Genomic DNA, 20,360 nt, shown 5'->3' with positions numbered 1-20,360 from the left:
AGTGGAAATTTTCCTGTTACAGTACAATATCAAATTTTATCTAAATACACGGTTAGATTCAACATATTAAAAACAAACAATGATTTTTTTTTTCATACACCAACTAGCTCAGGGCTTTTTATATGTGAAATGTTACTTATTCCTGCAGGACCATCCACTATCCAGGGCATTCCGCATGGATATTTGTACTGACCCAGTATGCACACTATTATATATCAACCATATTATAAGTGTACTTGTTGGAACAATGTTCAGTTTTTACATTATAAAACTATACTCAATATCTTGGACTGTTTATGCACAGCACCCAATGTGATTGAAATTTGCATCTATTATTCTCTACCATATTTTGCATTCATCTCTTTTACTGAGGTTGACATGGAAGGTTCATCTCTATCATTTTTCAATTTTGTTGTGTACACGCTTGTTACATGAAAATTACTGTCAAACAAACTTTGCTTACTCATTTTTATTTTAAATAATCAATTTACTAGTGTCACATCATTTTGTTATGCTTGCCAAACAAGACACAAACATACAGAAACCAAGATTCTGACACAGATCTCAAAGTTACAATTGCCTTCATCCCTATTGCAAGATAATCAAAACCTTCCAGAAATAGCGATTACAATTTCCAATTGATAGCTTAAAATATAATTGCAATTTTTATTAAAGGGGAAACAGATGTTTATTTCAGGCTAATGCTGAACCAAACTCTTAATACCCTTTCGGGCTTTCAGCATCAGTAACCTGTTTGAATAGGTACTAGCCCCAGGTGTCAGACTAGTGCTAATACTAAAACCTGAAACAATGTTTACTTTTTACCTTTGGGGTAATTAGATTATTTGATCAGGCTATTAATTTTTTTCACAAACTCCTTTCAAATGGGATTAGCATATACTCTTGTCATATGCTGAGACCTAAAAGGCCTATTGCACATGTTTTAGTTAAAACTGTATTATTACCTTGTCTACAATAAAACCTCAAGAATTCACTCTGCTTCTCAGTCACCATAGGCTGATTACTTGCATGTAATTGTAGAATAAGATTATTGGTTAGACCAGGGGATAAAACTCTGAATCCTTCCACTAAATTCCTCATTGATTTGGATGCTAAGGTCATAAGACTCAAATCCTCCACTAGAAAGAAAATGATAATAAAAATAATGAATAGTTCTTGTGAATAACCTTAGACTAACACAACAAAATGAATACTACAGTATATTAGATAAAGCTTCATATCAAAAACAAATTAGTCACATCAAATACCAATGTGTGTTACAAACTATACATCGTGCATTAATTTATAGGATGGGTTTACATGTATTGTTCAAGCTAGAAAATAAGGAGAGAGGAGCACAATAACTATACATTGTGCAATTATTTAAAGGATGGGTATACATGGTTCATTGCTACAAAATAAGGATAGAGGAGTATAATATCTTGAAAAAAGGCACATAATTTACCATAATGCACTTAGTCATGTATTGTTCAAGCTAGAAAAATAAGGATAGAGGAGCATAATGACTACACATCGTGCAATTATTTAAAGGATGGGTATACATGATTCATTGCTACAAAATAAGGATAGAGGAGTATAATATCTTGAAAAAAAGGCACATAATTTACCATAATGCACTTAGTCATGGGTTGTTTTTGATAAAACTTTGATTAATTGCTACTGGAATTTGACTACAGTACTGAAAATGTATCAATTTTTGCAGTTGCTAATTATTTTGAATTCTGTCAAGCAGGTATCAATTCTTGCTGTTTCAAAAAATGACTAGCCAGGGATATTAAGGGAAAACACTTGCTAATTGCAAGTTAAATTTCAATTTTGCAAGTAGAAATAATTTCCATTTGCTAAAAGTTGCTTGTGGAATTCTATATGTATCATCATTTAGTTCACAAATAATCCAAGTAACTTAGATTTAGCAAGTGTAAATTGTCAGTATTTGATGAATTTAGCTAGTGAAAAAATTCTTAAACTCAATCCTTGTAATATAGTGTTAAAAATCAATTTCACAATAAATTATTATTTCCATTTCTTTTTTGTCCACAGCAAAAAAAGTGAAAATAAGTAGTTCATGGTTTTAACATAAAATTTTGGCTTGGCAGGCTGTCCAGCACAATTTTGGCAAAAAATAAGGGCTAATTTTAGGGCTAAAAGTAAAAAATTTTAGGGCTATTATAGAGAAAAAAATAAGGAATTTTATGACATAAAAGTAACTAAAACTGACAAAATTTTCGATCTTTCTTTCGTGTCTTTTGTGAATTCCCAACAAAAGAACACCTGATTACCTGTGATGAAGGAAACATTTATAGACAATTAGGATGTTCTCTCATAATTACAAAACAAGCAGTTGTTGAAAGAAAAACTGCAAAGATAATTTTCAAAACTCTATAACAGCAGTGAAGTAACATGAAAATTTAAGAATTCACATGAAAAATAAGGGCATTTTTAACTATTACCTTTGATTTTCAAGTTTTTTAAGGAATTTTAGGCAAACTGAAAACAAGAGGTTCCAAGGAGCCGGAATCACTGACCTGGTTAAATTTTTGCCTTTCAAGGGCAATTACTCTAACAAGGAGTTGTCCAACAATTTTGACTCCATGAAAACTTTGGTAGGACTTATCATAAGGATCATTTCATCAATTGAAAGTTTCATTCTATCTATTATAGATTACAAGATATTGACAGAAAACTGCTAAAAATGCAATTTTTAGCCTTTCAAGGGCAATAACTCTTACATGGAGTCATTTGACAACTTCGATCCCTGGAGACTTTGTAGACATTATAATAAGAATCATTTTAGCAATTGAAAGTTTCATTCTATCTATCATAGTTTTCAAGAGATTGGCTGAAAACTGTAAAAAAAAAAAAGTAATTTTTCACCTCCGAGGGCAATAACTTTTACATGGAGTCGTCTGACAACTTTGATCCTGAGGAAACTTTTGTAGGCCTTATAATAAGGATCATTTCAGCACTTGAAAGATATTGGCTAAACCTAACAGTTTTGGAGATATATGCAAAAATAACTACTGTCTGACCCCCATATTCTATTTTTAATAGTGGCGGCCATGTTTTATAACAAAAAATCCAAACAATCCTTTTATTAAGGATACCCTAAAAAATAAAAATACCAACTTTCATTGAATTTTGTATAGCAGTTTCTGAGCAGAAGATTTTTGAAAGTAATAACAGCAAAAACAGCAAAAAAACGTCTAAAATGGACAATAGCTCCAACATGGGTCAACAGATTTTTACCAAATTTTAGCCACATATAAATCTCATCATGCTGAATACCTTAACTCTATGTCAGAATTTGGATAAACCTTACAGTTTTGAAGTTATATGCAAAAATCTGCTGTCTGACCCCTATGTTCTATTTTTAGTAACAGCAGCCATGTTTTTTAACTGATCACAAATCTAAATGGTCATTATGTGCAGAATACTCAAAGGAGCAATCATCTTAAGTTTCATCCAAATCCATCCAGTAGTTTCAGAGTAGAAGATGTTTGAAGAAATTGTTAAAGCCAAGCGATAGCAATAGCTAACATGGGGTACAGCCAGGTGTGCTAAAAAAACGAAATGTTTACGAATTATATGGCTGCTAATTAGCCTGGCTTGGTCGCCCACAATTTAAATTTTGGTAGCCAATATTAACAAATGTTGGATTCTTTACAATGACTAGTAGAAATTTTAGTAGCCCATTATCAAATTTCAGGGGCCATTGATGAGTGGGCTCCTCCTAATTTCAAACCTTGAGTAGACTGCCAAAATATGCTTACAGTATTTCTCTATTTGATATCAGAACTAAAAAGAGATGTAGATAAAAAGATAATTATTCATTTTTTTAACCGGGCAGATGGGCAAATCATATTGGAGGAGAATGTAATCCTTCTTCTATTTAAAGCTATATGGGATACAGTAATACTATTATACTCGACATCACATACAACACATTTTCGAATTGAAGCTCTACTTTTTAAACCGTCGGGACTTACTGCTAGAGTTGTCTCTCATTTATTTAATATGAAGATAGTTCGCATATATGCATGACGTGTTAGTACCAACGAGTCACTTATTAGCTTAAATCATGCGTAACAAATCCTTACAGGAAAATCCCATACTAATATCCGTCATGTTGGTTTCTACGGGACAATTTGTTTACAAACGAAGTTTGTAAGTTCCCGTCGAACTCTGGTGACAATCGTCTGCTTGATCAACTTCTCGGCATTGTACGTTGTTCACGAAATATAAATCCCAGATATCCGAAATAACACCGAAATGCATTCTGGGTTCTTCGGTTTTTGGACAAACCATTTAAACGTAAACAACACCTCCTAGCAACCCGATCACTGTAAACATGGCCGACTTTTTACAATGTAAATATTGGCACCGAGAATTAAAATCTGACCGGAATTTAACGATTCAATGTTTAGGGAGAAGCTGTTAGGCTAAAGGAATGAGCAAGTCATTTAAGACAATTTAAACGACGGTAGGTGTCAATAAAGTCATAGAAAATATTTTTATTCAAATTTTAACAGTATGTTATTTATTTGACGCCGAGTATAGTAATACTACAGGACAAGTCTAAATTTAAGGATTACCACAAAGAAATTTCAAGATATAAAACTTCAGTTCCAAAGGAAGCAGATCAAAATATCCAAGTGGCATGATTCTAGTTTTGATCTGTTGTGGCATGACTTTCTCTTTTTCCTCAAGTCTGTTAGATCTTCTTAATTTCTTGCATGGTAAAAAATTCTTAATATCCATCTCTGCTGAAAGAATATAAAGAATAGTTGATTCTATTATCACGATTATAGCTACACTCCTTGAGACGCTTAGGTTTCCCACATGCACAAAACCTAAATGCACAATAAACAAAAGCTTCTTTTTGCATTTAAACGAACGCTCCCAGCGTGCTTTTAAATGCATGATACATGAATGCTCTAAGCGTGCATTTAAATGCACGATACAGGAATGCTCATTGTGTGCTTTTAACACACGATAGACAAACAATGAAAAATAATAATATTAACATATATTAATGAAGAAGAAAGTTAAAATGGAAAAGAGAATTAATGAAAATAACAAAAAATTATAAAAATAACAGTTGAATAAAGTTAATAATGAATGTACAAAAATGAAAAACGCTTCTATCATGCATTTAAACAAACACTCCCATTGTGTGTTCAAATGAATGCTCCTTTCACGCCTTTAAATGAACACTCCTATCATGCATTGATCATGCATTTCAACAAACCCAAAACAATGTGTAAACAAATGATAAACGATGCACGAATGCTGAAATGGGAAACGTGAACGTTTCAAAGAATGTAAGAAATAAGATATTGACAACTACAATATATGCTTCCAAAGGCAGCTTAACGGTAGAAAAGCTCAAAAATGGTAAAATAAAATTTTGGAATCAATTTTTAATACTAAAATTCTGCAAGACGGCAGGAAAAAGGGTTTCTGGCATGGGAATTTCTCCAACTTCGGCAATGAGCAGGCACGGCTGAAGCGGAACACATCCATGAAATTTATCATCACCAGCCAACTCTCGCATTATCATGAATTGACAAAAAATATAACCAAAGAAGGAAAATATCCCTTACACTGACTTCAAAGCTGTCCAACGGAGATGATGCTGTGTCGTCTGGAGACATAGCGCGCGCGAGTCGTCTGCTCGCCAATATTGCAGTCGTCATTATTAACTTAACCTGACAATGATTTGCTACACTAAACTGTTTCACATTTTCAAGAATAAAAATATGAATATGAAAACTGCTACTCTTTCTGTAAGATCATTAAAAGGGTAAACTGAAAATATATTTTTCGGGCACCTGTTAAAACTGGACTAATTTTACCTTCTTTGTAGAAACTGAATATTGGAATAACCTCTAGACGTTTCATTCCAAAAGAAATGTTACAAATGCTGTTGCATTAATCAGAAACTACTGCTGGTTTTAAATGAAAAATGACAAGCATTAGAAGTAACCTTGAAAAACCTTAAATGAAAGAAAATTTAAAGAAAGTGTAGTACAGGCTAACGATATGACATCAACTAGTTTTCAGAAGAAATCAAGAGGAAAGCTTCTACATATTGCTGGGGCAAAACCATCACTTTACAACAATCAATTATTGATATCTACTGGTATTCCATCTTTAGATTCAGTCATTGGTTAGTACTTAATATGGAGTAAGCTTAGCCTATAAGCGAGCATAGCATCTTTTTTTATATTTTATAAGTCGCTTTTTATCTACATTAGGGGACTCGAGTCAAGATTTCCCAAGTCTAGTTTAGGGGACTCACCCCATAAATTGCAGATTTTACCATTTTTCACGAGATTTTGCACTATGTTTGATTCAGTGGAAAGGTAGAAATGCAACTAATGCACGATTTGCAGGAATGTATAACTTCAAAAAATGATTTGCATCACCAGTATGTATAAAACTAAAAATATACCGCATGTCATGTCTAATAGTGTTAGTTCCCAAAAGTACATTCAAATGAACCCTATATTGCCTTAGTGTACTTTAGGGGACCCACAACCTATATATGGGACATGAAATACACAAAAGTTGAAGACACTATTTACATGTATGAGAGTCCCCTGAAGTAAATGATCCCTTTAAATGCCTTAGTGTACTTTAAGGGACCCTCAACCTATATACAAGACATGGAATACACTCAAGACATTATTTATAAGAGTCCCCTAAAGGAAAAGAAAAACAGTGAGTCCCTTCATTTTTTGAAGACATACCAGAGTCCCATAAAGTACAATAAGGCCAGTATTGATAGCGTTTTCTTGCACTGGTAATTTTAATACTTTCATTTGCACATGATTTGCATAATTATATGTTACTACTCCACATTAAGCTGTTGATCGGTGCAGTGTTTACCGTCATAGCTTCATACATGTAGTTCTAGTTTCATACAAGATCAAAATGTACCTCTTAAATATCATACACATGTGTTCTACATGTTTTTGCTTGTATGGAAACAAGAAGTTGATATTAAAAGATGAAATGATCAGTTAGCATTGAACATTACCCAGTTTCTGATTCAGGCACAGGGGCTCTTTCCAATTGGTTATATAGGTCATATATACATTATCAGGGCTTCGATATCTATATATAACCATTTACAGTTGTTTTATTTGGTCCACTGGTCAATATAAGAAACACAAAGATCGCTAAAAATTTTAGAGAAACTTGTGGAACGAAAACATTACCTGCATTTCGTGGTAACCAATTGTTTTGAATGAAAAGACTTTTGGTCATCATGGTTACGAAAGAGTAATACATATGTATCGAAGGAACCAAGATTTTAGTGGAAGTCACCCAATTTAAGAGCATATTTATACATACATGCCATTTCGGATGTTGAAAGGAAGCAAAAATCAGTGGCATAGAATATTTGACTATTAGTGACTTTGAAGACTTCAGTTTTTGATGCTTAACTCTTAATAGTTGTAGCCTGTAGGTACATCCATGAGCAGTACATGTACTACATGTAAGTCACCAGGGTATGTTGACTATTCACATATATTTGAAATAAAATTATCATTCAAATATAGACCATAGACAATATTTATTTGCACAAACACATTAGTAAATTTTTATGGCATGGAAATAAACAATACAATACTTTAGTAGCGGTGAATATATCAAAAGCTAAGGAATTTGGAGAGTTTAACATATGATTTAGAAATTTTATGATATTCAGTTATGTCTGTAAGTGTAGGGGTAGCTAATTCAGGAAACCTCCTGGATTTTCTGTCCATCCCGAAAAGGGAAGATAAGTCTTGCTGTTAACACTGAAAATTTTGATTGTAAGATATTTTTATAGTCTGATGGTTCAATGGTCCAAAACTCTGTTGTTCCAACAATGCAATAGTTTTACGGGTAGATATTTGAACAGATCTTTTTTTTTCAAGGATCTTATTATCTGAAATCACTATAGTGATAGCTTTCAATGTTAGTGAACAATGTATCATTATCCTTTACCAGGAATTATCATTATAATTATAGTAGCCAATCAAAAATACATACAGATTGTACATGTACATGACTGCAATATATGAATAAGGATGTCAGTCAATAGAATAAAAAATGAATTGAAACTGTTATCTATTCATATAAGGAAGGCATTAGCCTAAAGTGCAAACAAGGCATTAAGTACTAGTTTCCCTTGTCAACAAACTAGATTTAATGTCATTTACCACTTTTGCTGAGTCTGATTTGGATATTTTGATCAGGGGAAACTGGCAAAGGACATTCCAAATATTTGTAAAAAATATTTATGTTTCTTTAATCACTCTTTAATGTTGTTGTTATGTTTATGGTTATGTAGTGCTCAAAAAGAAAATGGGCCCTTTAATGTGGAAAAATAAAATATTAGTTTTAGTATTAGTTTCTGGTTTGGCATAGAAAGCAGGGCTTTATCATGATCTCTTCAACCTGAAATTGCTTATTTTAAACTATCAGAGAACTTCAGAACAAATGACATAGACATCTTTGAATCATTTTGTCATGTGTCATGTGTCATTTTTTACTATTTCTAAAGCTGTAATTGATCATGATGTAGTGTTTTGCTTTGACAAAAGTTAATCTAGTGTCAGTATGATGAAATTTTGGGCAAATTTTTATACTTCTAAGCTTTGCTTCTTATAAATGGTATCAGGACTATAAAAAATAGGTATGAATACAGGACTTGTCATTAAGTTAGGCGAGTGTATCCTTGAAATTTGTTCCTGGAACCTAGGTCTTAAAAATAACATTTAAGTCCTTGCTAAAGCTTGGTTCTTTTGTCGTTATTCTTGTCTTTAGAAGTAAAAAAATAATATTGACAAATAGTAGCCAACAAGAGGTGCCAGGTCTATATCCACATTTTTGATTGGATGATATGTGCTTTTAAGTTTTTGGCAGATAACCAGTCAGGACAAAAAAACCAATATTTCTCACCATTGGGGGAGACATAATCATGCCACAAACACAAAAAGTATTATTATTATGGTAATACATGTATATCTGTAGAGACAATGTCCACACTTGCCCCAAGTGAACAGTGTTTGACTTTAACTGTTCCTGTGCTCTCCATGAAGCTCTTTTTTAGTGAATTTCGATATGCCTGTTTGATCTTAAAATTCATACACTTGTCTTTTTCAGGTGGAGGTGTTGCAGTGGGCACAGTTTTCCTATTAGGTATGGCTCTAAATAAAACATAGTACACATTGAAGCTTTCATTCTTCATTGAGTTCTTATTTGTTCATTCTTAAACTCCGTTACTTGTTTGTTCATTCTTGCACAATTGTTTGATATTGTCAATCAGTCTGTTAACTATATAAAGAATCATTTTCAGTATCTGTTAACCTTTGGAACAGTTCATGTGAGAGATTCTCCTCCATTGACACTGTCTCATTTGGGAGATTTTTATGTAAAAGTAAAATTTTGATTTGAAATTCAGTTATTTAGTATTTTTTGCAAGAAGTAGAAATTTTAACCAAAAGCCTCCCACAAATTTGACATTTTATGTGGGAGACCCTAAATTTTTCATTGATTTTTTTGGGAGTCTCCCCCCTAATATTGGAGGGTTAACAGATAACAGGTATGATTTTCAACCCAAGTGTTGCAAAATAAATGTTGCCCAAATTGAACAAAAACTACTAGGGTAGTTATTGAAGTATGATGTTACGGGAGACAAGCAATAGTTACATTTGATTGTCTATACAACTCTTGGTCTTATAGTGAGGACAGTTTTTTAGAACAGTATTGCTATCAAACTTTTGATATTTTCATTTCCTGTAATAATGTAGTGCAATTGATAGCTGCGAAACGTAGCTCTAACTATTTTTTTGTATTTTCTTAAGTTAGATCGCAAAATAAAAAAAAAAAGATCAAGAGCTACGATTTCACAGCTATGCAATTGAGAAATAGCCTTAGGTTGTTCTGTTATTTCTTCTTCATTTTTTGTTTTGACTTATTATGTTAGCTGAATCTTTACAACTTTGTAAAGGTATCTTTTATTGGAGCTGATAATTTTGTGGGAGTCTAATAAGTGTTGCAAACTCAAAGATGCCCTCCTTCTGGTTTGTTTTTATTTTATATGACTGTTTTGGTAATGTGATTGTCTTGTGAATATTCCCCCACATCTTTTATCTACTTTGACTTTTTCTTGTTTTAGAGGAAGATGAGTATGGTAATTATGGAAGATTGATGTTAAAGTATTTCTGTGCTGAGTCAGTGATGACTGGTCATAGTCTTCTACTCACTAGTGCAGATAAAGATCCACAACAAATGCTCAGGGTAAGTAACAGTATCTTCTTGACACACATAGCTTTTTTTAGTTCCTATACAGTCTTTTTAAAAGAAATTTGACATTTATCCAATCGAAACAAAGCTAAAACTCAAAGATAGTAGCTAGCTTGCCCCACTCAAGAGTAGCAGCATCAAATATTTCAACCTTTGTTGCCTGCCAAAGCCATCCTTGTAATATTTAAAATGACAATAATTAATACTAGCAGTTTGACTCATTTCACAGACTCTGTTGTTTTTGACCTTTTAGTTCATCTATACCAAGGGTCCACATGAGCTTGTGCTATTACTATGTGTGCGTCAACTGTCTTTTGTGGTCTGTTAACTTCTCAACTACAAGAAAAACCCATGCCCAGTTTTAACCAAACTTGGCAGAAATGATGAATGGAAGAGTTTCTACAAAAGATCTACTTATGGTTCCATTTGCTCTAACAAGATGTCCACCATAGGTACCAATAATTTGAAACTTGATTGGATTGATGAGCTCAAGACCCTCTATCCAAACAGTCCATTTTTTGTGTCTAACTCAGCTGGCCCAGTAGGTGGCTTGGCCACTTCAGTGGGGAGACATATTGTTTTTGGCTTGTCCATCTGTTTGTGTGTCTGTGTGTCCGTCACAAAGTTTGTCATCACAACTTCTCTGAAACTATTGAACCGAATTTTACAAAACGTGGTATGATGCAAGAACATCATATGCAGTTGTAGTTGTGCATATTACCTGGAAATGTTGTTACATGTACCCCAATTTTTTTAGGAGTTATGCCCTTTTGAACTTAGAAATTTGCCATAAATCCTCATAAAATACCTTGTCTACATATGTTTTTGCTTTAATTTTATTCCACTTGACTGAAAACAATGACAGCCAGAGGCTTCTATGAAACTATAGGAGTGAATGTTCTTAAACTTAATTTGATTAATGACTTAAGTGTCCTTTACAAATGATCTTCTTTGTGTTGATCAGTGGATGGCATGAGTAATGTAAGTAAAGAGACCTCTTTAAATGTTAACATCTTTTGTTTAAATGATTAGGTGATATGATAACATATTATCCTGATGAGTGAATCAAGCTCTTTAGAGCCTGTAGTTGTGAGTGCAAGTAGTTGTGTAGAAAAGATATTAAGATTAGTCATATTCCACAGGAGTTACCTGCCCCTATAATTGATGACCCTGGCCCGCCACCAAAAGATGATGCTGGTCAGTCTGATGACCAAATGACAATAGCATGGAGGTATCAACACCTACCTAAATTCCAGGTTTGTTAATGGTTATGTTTTTATGATAGAAATGATAACAATTACTGTATTTACAAATATTTTGATAAATTTATATCAGTATAATTGATATTGTTTAAGAATTTGAATTTTCATTTTTATACATATATGAAGGAAGAAATATTTGGAGTAGTGTAATGATATGGTGCTGTTATGGTGGGGGTGGTCTGTGTCTTCATGGTCCAGCTCTAAGTGGGTTGTGGTCTGTGTCTTCATGGTCCAGCTCTAAGTGGGTGGTGGTCTGTGTCTTCATGGTCCAGCTCTAAGTGGGTGGTGGCCTGTGTCTTCATGGTCCAGCTCTAGTGGGTTGTAGTCTGTGTCTTCATGGTCCAGCCCTAAGTGGGTGGTGGTCTGTGTCTTCATGGTCCAGCTCTAAGTGGGTGGTGGTCTGTGTCTTCATGGTCCAGCTCTAAGTGGGTGGTGGTCTGTGTCTTCATGGTGCAGCTCTTAATTTTCCTGCAATTGCTTAATCTTTATAGAATTTCACCATGAGGTTCCAAACAACAAAAGGAAAGTTGGTATGATTTTTGGGGTTATGGTCTCTACTGTTTTGGAATTAGGGACATAAGGAAGTTTTTTTGAAGGAATTGAACTATTCAACTCCAGTAAAAGCATATAGATTTCTAGCATATTGTTCCACAATATTCTGTACCACTATAGTCATACTGGAATTGATTTAGGGGTGATTAAGTTTTGAACTTTTTGGAACGAGATACCAGAAAGTGGCCAGAAACAAGTGTTTTCTTGACAATAACTTGATTGTGAGTAAATAGATCTCTTTTCAAAATCCTACCACTAAAAGGAAGTATGCGATTGACTTTGAGGTTTGGACTTGAGCAGGCCACAAAGAGGCCAGAAGCAAGCATTTTTTTCTGATCTCTGGATGATAATTTGATTAAAAGGAAATGGATCTCTTTGAAATTGTAACACAAAGTGCCCTAACCCACCCACCCACCCACCCCCACCCCCCCCCCCCAAAAAAAAAAGGGGGGGAGATAAGGATTGATATTGGAAGATGTGACTGGAACCATTTATGAAATAGGGGCCAAAAAGTGGCCACTTTGATTCAAGTTAAATTTTTATCTGTGTCAAATGTCCCAATCAAACTTAAAGCTGTATCAAGTTTGAATGGTGTGTCCATACTTCCCCTAACTGTTCAGGGTTTTGCCCCTATGGTGGTATGAAGCTGTGCCATGCCAAGCATTTTATTGATGTTTATGCCTATATATGTTTTGTGTATGATAATTACAAACTAATTTCAGTCTAACCCTACTTCAGTGAAGTTTGGACATTATTATGATCTTACAAAGGTTATGGATACAGATTTAATTAACAGTATTGACCACTCTACACTGTCTTACACAGAATTATCTGAGAGGTATGTTAAACAATTTTCCTTTAATAAATATTTTAACATGATACATGTGATTAACTTTGAAATGCTAATGGGGAGATTTTAAAATTGTGGCCAGGAATTAAACTTCCAAAAAGGTACTTTGAAACCGACATATTATCTGCAACAAAAAACCATCAAATGTCACAACTATAAATATGTCAATAGCGACATTTAATTGTCCTTATTTGGATATTTACTAGTAATCAACCTTATCATCATTGAAATGCGGCAGAAACCCATCCCATGTTAATGGTCATGTAAGAACAGTAAACTCATTGTAAAATTAGCCTTAAATTTATCAAATTTATCTTGGTTTTGTAATGTCAAACATATGACCTGTATTTTTTTTCAATTTACTTCAAATGGGAGTTGTTCTCATGAGCTGGAGGCTTAGAGACAACATTTGAATCAGGAGATTTGCCCCTCCAGGTGGGAAGTCCACTGTAAGCAACAATATTACTCCCAAGATTCCTTACTAAGAATGTCTACCTACTATCTTTTTGCATTGTCAACTGACAAGCATATTTCAATTCTAGACCACTGAAGGTGTCACAGAACATGTGTTACTCCATAACAGATGTTCCAAATGGTAGAAATGTTATTGAATTTTTTATACTCTTTGTTCTTAACAGCTTAAATGTGTTAAAGTATTTATCCCACAATGAATGTAGGCAAATTCAGTTTTATTATTAATTCAGAATAGTTAAAGACCACATGTAAACCATTCCTAGTTTGTCATTCTGTCATTGCACTTTCAAGATAAAAAGTTAAATAAATTGTGTATGAAATTGGTGCTTTGTAAGAGTCATCGTTCTTTAGTAAGAGATGAATGTTTGGCTTTCTCTTAAATACAGATCTGAATACTGAAAGGATTATTGGTACTTCCCAATATAGCATATGTAGACCCATAAATCATTGTTTGTTTAGTAGGTTGTTCTTCACCTTGAATAACATCTACATGTACCATGGGCAGTGTCTGAACTTTATATGGCCTGGTACTTAAATAGAATAAATATATTATGACAAAGTAACTAGGAAGTGAAGAATATATTATGCAAGAAAGATTTGTATTTCTAATTACTCAGTTATATACTCAACTTATAAGTGTGATTAAATTTTCTTCATTATTTTAGACACACAATTTATTTTATGAGTCATGCCCATTATTGTGGAAAATACCTTTTGATTATGAATAACAAAATTATGAATGGGAAGTTTCAGAGTAGACTCAATGGCAAGATTTTGTTTCCTTTTTTAGTTTGCAAGGTTCAGATATTATGAATGATAGTTATGCTGCTTTGCTGGCTAAAATAAAGCACACGATAGAAGAAGGGAAGTTTTCTACCACAGTACAACATGAGAAAAGGAATATCTTACGAATAGGTGAGTAGAATACTTCATCACCACTACTTAATTTTGACACTGTAGAATGAATGGATGGTAATCTCCTTGTTTGTCTGCTATTCCATCCATCGAAAGTTTTGTAGTTATCTTGGCTCCCTTTGAATTGAATGATTTCAATTTTAGTGTGTGGCTTTATATGGATGTGGCATATATTTTAAGCAATTTTGGTTGCTGTTCAATATTTACTTCCTGTATGATTGGGGGTAACCTTGCACAACAATATACACAACTATATATTTCATAATTATTTTATTTAGATGCCTGTCCATTTAAGGAATGATATAAGATAATTCTGCTATGATTTTTAAACAATTTTTTTTTAACAAATTTCGGAAGAAATGATGTATAAGTATAGAAGAACCTTTACAAATGATGCAAGTTTGGTTCCATTTAATCAGACAAGATGGTTATCTATGTTTCTGATCTGACAATTCTCAAGTATAAGCCTTGAGGTGTCAATATTTTGAAACATGATAGGGTATTTGACTTCACTGTCTTCTTCAAACTGTCTACTTGACTAGCCACTTAGAGTTGCCATTGAAAGCCTATGGTGGAACACACTTTACATTATATCTATTATGGACCAAATGGTAACCAAACTTGGCAGAAATGATTAAAGGGAAGATTTTTTTCTTTTGAATCAGTATGGTTGCCCTTAATTAAACAAGACAGCTGCCAGAGATTCTACCTAAGCTTCTGGTTGACAAATTTGGCTATGGTGCTCAAAGTTGCTATTACAAACTTGTAGGGGAAAACTTTTGTAGCAAATATTTTTGCTCATGCTTAACCAACATTTAGAAATCTTAAATGGTGTACTTTTTGTTCCACTTGATCTTACAACATGGCAATAAAGATTTTGAATTTCCAGGTTCTTGAGGGCCTCTACTTTTCTTCTTCACAGGTATTCATTCTCTTGGTTCCCCTCAGTGGGGAGAAGGAGTAGGGAAGGAAGGAGAAAACTTTGATGTCTCACTTGCTAGGTTTCTATATGGCTGTCGCTCTCTACTGCGATCAGCATTTGCTGTGATGATGATCACCATCCCATCGCATCTATTCCAGGTAAGTTTTTTGGATAATGTGAAATATCTTTAGACAAATGGGTTTCAAACTCATTATTATGTCACAAGTGCTGTCAAAATTTTTTATTAATCATTTTACTTATACACTTATACCTGGTATTCACTTTGTCTTGTGAACAAAAATGACACCAGAACGAAGAATCATGGAAAACATCATACAAAAGAACAAATCTTCATTTTTATAAATTACAGGTTTAAAAAATTAGCTAAAGCTATTTGATTGTTTTTAAAAATAACTTTACTCTCCATTTTTGTGTACCTTGACGCATCACAAGGGAACATGGTAATGGTGGGCATCCGTCCGTACATCTGCGTTTTCCACACTTTTTGGCACTTAATGCTCCTACCAAATAAGTTTGTATTTGATATGTAGCCTTATTATGTAGAGTTACAGATTAAGTTGACTGATTTTTACGGACCAGGTCCGGGTGTCAAAAGGATAGGCCTGCAGCAGTGCTAAGCTTGTTGTAAAAGGCGACTAAATAGTGCTCAGAAACCTAGCTGGGGGCAAGGCACTCTGCCCACAGAGCAACTGGTTTGTGTGCCCAGGTGGTGGAATGGGGTACCCCTGGCGTGTTACATGCTGGGGTTGTCAGGCTATAATACAGAAAACCTGACCGCAAACTATAGTGGTGCACCTTATTGGGAAAGATGCCACGTTCATTACACGTTGAAGAACTCTTCTGTGGTATTCTCCAGGAGTAGGAACCATAGGGCTCTGCCACTGGTGGATAAATTGCCCAACCCTACCCACCTCTCCCTATTTCCAGGGGCAATCAAAATTTGTCGACCCCATTATCCTTGTGTCCCGTCCCATTTTTCATTTCATCATCATTTCATGTTCATTTTATAATCTATTTCATGTTCATCACCTGAATATGGCTGAAATATTGCTGCACAGGCGTTAAACCCCAACAATCAATCAATCAATCAATCAGTCTGATTTTTACGGAAGTTATGGCTCTTGGACTTTCAGTGAATTTCAAGTTTTACCCACTTTTTTAGTAATGCTTTTACCAATTTATTTTATGTTTTGTATGTAGTCTTACTATGAGAAGTTACAGATTAAGTTCAATGGTTTTTACAGAAGTTACGGCCCTTGGTCTTATAAAATTTCAGTGAATTTCAAGTTTTCCACATTTTTTTGTAACGCTTTTATCAATTCATTTTATCTTTTGTATGTAGTCTTACTATAAGAATTTACAGATTAAGACTTTGGTTATCTACAATCAGTTATTATCAGTGAACCACATACAATGATCAAGTCATAGAGAAGCATAATCATTCACCCCATTTTGTGTTAGATGACATTTCTACACTCTCAATAATTAAATTTTCAATTTTAAAACCTGCAGAAAGCTACATGCTTTAAAACTGAAAATTTTCTGTCTTCAGTGTAGATTCCATATATTGAATGCAATGCAAGATTTTTTATAGGCTTATAATTATAAGAAATTTGATCATGGAGGTAAACTTATGGTGCTATTGTTAGTCTTCCTTTGATTACCTGATGAAGTTAACTGACAAAGAATTGAATTTTCTACTACTTTGTATTAGACAGTAGTCATTCATTATTAATTATTCTCTAAGTGATCATTCAGTCAAGGAAAGACCATTTTTGTAACTTAAAAGTTTACTGTTTTTGTTGTTGTAAGGGGACAACCATTTGATTATGAGGGAGGCTGAAAATTTTGTGGTGTCAGAATATTTATTTTTGAAATTTTCAGTCTTGCAGGAAATTTATGTTTATTGTTGCAGCCTGCTTGTATAGGTCGGCTGAGAAGACTCTGTGATACTGTAATACAGTTAGAGAGTTTTGCTGGCTCTGATAAAAATCCTGCCTGTAAGGAATATCATGGTAAATATCAGTATACAACTAGTTAAAAAAATCAATGAAAAAACTGGATGGCTTGGAATAAGAAAGATGTTTAAGTTGGGTGACATGCCTTTACATTTTTAAGTTGGTTGACATGCCTTCCTGCAGACTGTTGCCTCTGTATGGACAAGTTCAACTCAGGGTCTCTTTGTTTGGTCATGTTATTGTCCTGAAATGCACAAAGTATCTGCCAAAGGATGTTAAATCATAATCAGTAAATATCATTCATTATGAATTTGAACCATAAAAAATCTTGTGAATAAATTTGAACCAATAAATGAATAATGGAATGAAACTGACCATGTGAACTTAAAGTCAAATTGTAGGTATATGAGATATTTGTTGTTTAGCAATTTATTTGAAAAAATATTCATCTTCTAATTATAATAGTTTGACTGTTTGTTTACTTTTTGGAAGTAGTTGTGTTGGAGATAGAGTAATGATTTTGTTGGGTTCTTGTATGAATTTTTCGATGGACAAATCTTCCTATGAAACTGTCACATTATGGTATGCTCTTTAAAAAGTTTTAAGGAATTCACTTAGGATTATTTGAAGATGTGGGCCTTTTATTATTAATTCAAAACACCTTTGAGTTTTCTTTCATTTGCTCACAATTATCTTTTCTCTCTTTTATGTGATCTACACAATGCTACTGTTTTTATTTTTGTCTTTTAATATTTTTTAAAGGATATTAAAAATTTAAAATGACCATACAAGAAAGAATTTAAAACTTAAACCTTAGAATTGAAACAGATTGTCTCTCTTTGCAGTGGATCCACTTAATCGCATACCTGTTAATTGCATATTCCTCTCATTGCATATACGAAGAAAAACTTTTCCAATCTTATCCAAGGAAAAAATTCCTCTCAATTGCATATTTTTTTTTGAAAATTTACTCAAAAATCTACTTAAATGGATAAAACAACAATACATCATTAGTGAAATACCTCAGTTTTCTAAAGAACTTTGTTTTTACAACATTTTCTCTTTCTTTTGACTGTACACTATGACAGGAATCTTATTAGGCATGATAAAGGAATATGTCCCACTTTAACATTGAAAATACTAGGTATTTCTCTTAGAAATGATAATTTCTGTGAATTGTATATTTTTTCCTGACAAATAGGCTATGCGATTAAAAGCTATCCACTGTAATACAAGATTAGGTTACATCATATAATTCTCACTGTAATTACTTGAAAAAAGTATCACATATTCAAATTGCACTCAGGCTCTTGATATTGTTGATATTGTCCTTTGCTAGTAGGAATGAGCACCAGAATGTTCACCAAAATATTTTTTAAAAGAAAAATGTTATAGTTGATGCTGACATGGGTGCCAGCAAGGCTAATTTTTTTTTATTTGACCACAAAAATTGCAGGCGTATTATGTTATGATGCTTTCAGCATTGTCATTTTTAACTTTTTCGTTTCAATGCAATAATTTTAATTGTAGTGAATTGAATGTCATGAAATGGAGTCAGTGGCCTCTACTGTTTTGCAAAAAGGGGGGCAAAAGGGGTAAAATAGGTATTTATTTAAAATTGAAAGTTCACTTCTCATTCATTTTTGACAATTATTTTTTTAATTTGTTTCTTGTAAATTTTGTGTTGAGAATATTTATTACATTTGAAATAGCTGAAGCATTTTCAGTATTTTTTTTGTAAATTATCCCTTTTCACAATGGCTTAAAAGAGTATGCTAGCAAATTTTCTCTATCATTAACTCTTTTTTGACAAATTGTATCCAAATCAGTTGTTGTGTCCATAATGAACTGTAAGTCCTTATGTCTAAGTGTGTCAAAAACTGGTATTGTGTCCACACTTGTCCCAAGTGACCAGAGTTCGACTAGCTACTGTCATATCATGCTGCCCTCAGCAAAGCTTTTTTAATTGCTATGTTACCCTTATGTGTTTAGTCATTGATTTACCCCTACTTGTCATCTTTGACAGATGAAGTTATTGGAGTTATTTATTGTTTTGACATGTATTTTCAGGATTACTGAAGGTCCTTCAGTTACCCAGATTGAATTCCTTAGTGTGTCATATGCCAGACACATTGGACTTGGGCTTTAAACTTCGGAGGAAAAAGTTAACTATTGAGGTATACTGCACCAATTTCTGTGATACTTAGAGTATTCCATGTTAACATTGTGAATTTTAAATTTATTTGTATTGTACAAGCTACAAAGTTTGGTGAAGATACCTTATTGCAGGTTGTTTTTAGGGGGTAAACAAATAAAAAATAGATATTAAAAAAGTAAGATAAGAAAATTTTGCAGAAGTGAAATAAGTGAATATGTATCATAAATGTAGCAGTTTAGTTAAGTGCATTGGTATATTAGTAATAAGTTCCTGCTGATTTAGAAAACATCTAATCAGCAGAACTGATTGCTAGTATGGTGATCATTGGTATTATTGTAGAGTTTTCATTACATGTATGTAATGCTTTATTCCAATATTTAATACTTCATTACAAAACTTATAGTTTTAAATTAATGAAATTTTCTTCAGAAATTGTATTTTTTGCCTTAAATGTCATAAATTGCAGAATTATTAAACTTATATTTCTGAATTTACTATATAGGTTATTTTCCTCTTTACAGAAATTACATCTACCGCCTGAGCTATCAGATACTGCAAGCAGATCGCAGGAAGATCCAGTGGAAAGGAAGATTAATAAACGTCAAATAGAGTTTTAAGGTGGATATCTTCTTTATTCCTGTGGTTACTTGAGTGTGATGACTGAAATAAATCAGCAACATCTACAAGTAGAGATATACCATTTTCCTGTAAAGAAAATGCACTGTGCATCTTATCTATGAACTTTTGAAAGAACAGCACAATTGTTGGACAAGTCATTGTATGCAACATTGCATTTATATATGTCCGACAAACAAAGTGAACAGTCGAAAGTAGAGTTCGAGAATCATTGGTGAAAAAATTATTCATTTACATGTTAAAGGACAGAAATGTTCCTCATGGTAAATAAAACATGCATTTACCTGTC

General features: G+C 33.3%; 2 protein-coding genes across 9 annotated transcripts in view; one reads left to right on the top strand and one right to left on the bottom strand.

The window, feature by feature from the left end:
- Positions 1–5,883, bottom strand: part of LOC148608997 (F-box only protein 47-like) — a 19,406-nt gene extending 13,523 nt beyond the window's left edge. For 4 of the 8 annotated variants that reach the window (XR_015924825.1, XR_015924826.1, XR_015924827.1 and 1 more), the window contains exons 1-3: positions 5,625–5,883; positions 4,614–4,781; positions 966–1,139 (exon numbers count right to left, since the gene is read on the bottom strand). Coding sequence is in view for 5 of the 8 variants with exons in the window: in XM_088596489.1 (XP_088452615.1) it covers positions 966–1,139; positions 4,614–4,779 (340 nt within the window). In the remaining 3 variants the exon portion in view is untranslated. Of the gene's footprint in view, positions 1–965; positions 1,140–4,613; positions 4,785–5,624 lie in introns of all 8 variants that reach the window. The other 4 variants (XM_088596485.1, XM_088596488.1, XM_088596486.1 and 1 more) reach the window with 3 other exon arrangements.
- LOC148608996 (elongator complex protein 4-like) lies at positions 5,876–20,360 on the top strand. Its single transcript, XM_088596491.1, has 10 exons — positions 5,876–6,190; positions 9,181–9,216; positions 10,196–10,317; positions 11,466–11,579; positions 12,860–12,975; positions 14,252–14,376; positions 15,299–15,456; positions 17,235–17,334; positions 19,348–19,454; positions 19,957–20,360. The coding sequence occupies exons 1-10, from the start codon at positions 6,064–6,066 to the stop codon at positions 20,050–20,052; spliced, it is 1,101 nt and encodes a 366-aa protein (XP_088452617.1). The 5' UTR covers positions 5,876–6,063; the 3' UTR covers positions 20,053–20,360.

Source organism: Perna viridis, chromosome 8 (genome assembly GCF_037379345.1).
Source record: "Perna viridis isolate PV_CMFRI_1.1 ecotype Kerala chromosome 8, ASM3737934v1, whole genome shotgun sequence".
Lineage (NCBI taxonomy): Eukaryota > Metazoa > Mollusca > Bivalvia > Mytilida > Mytilidae > Perna > Perna viridis.
This window is presented reverse-complemented; position numbering and strand designations above follow the sequence as displayed.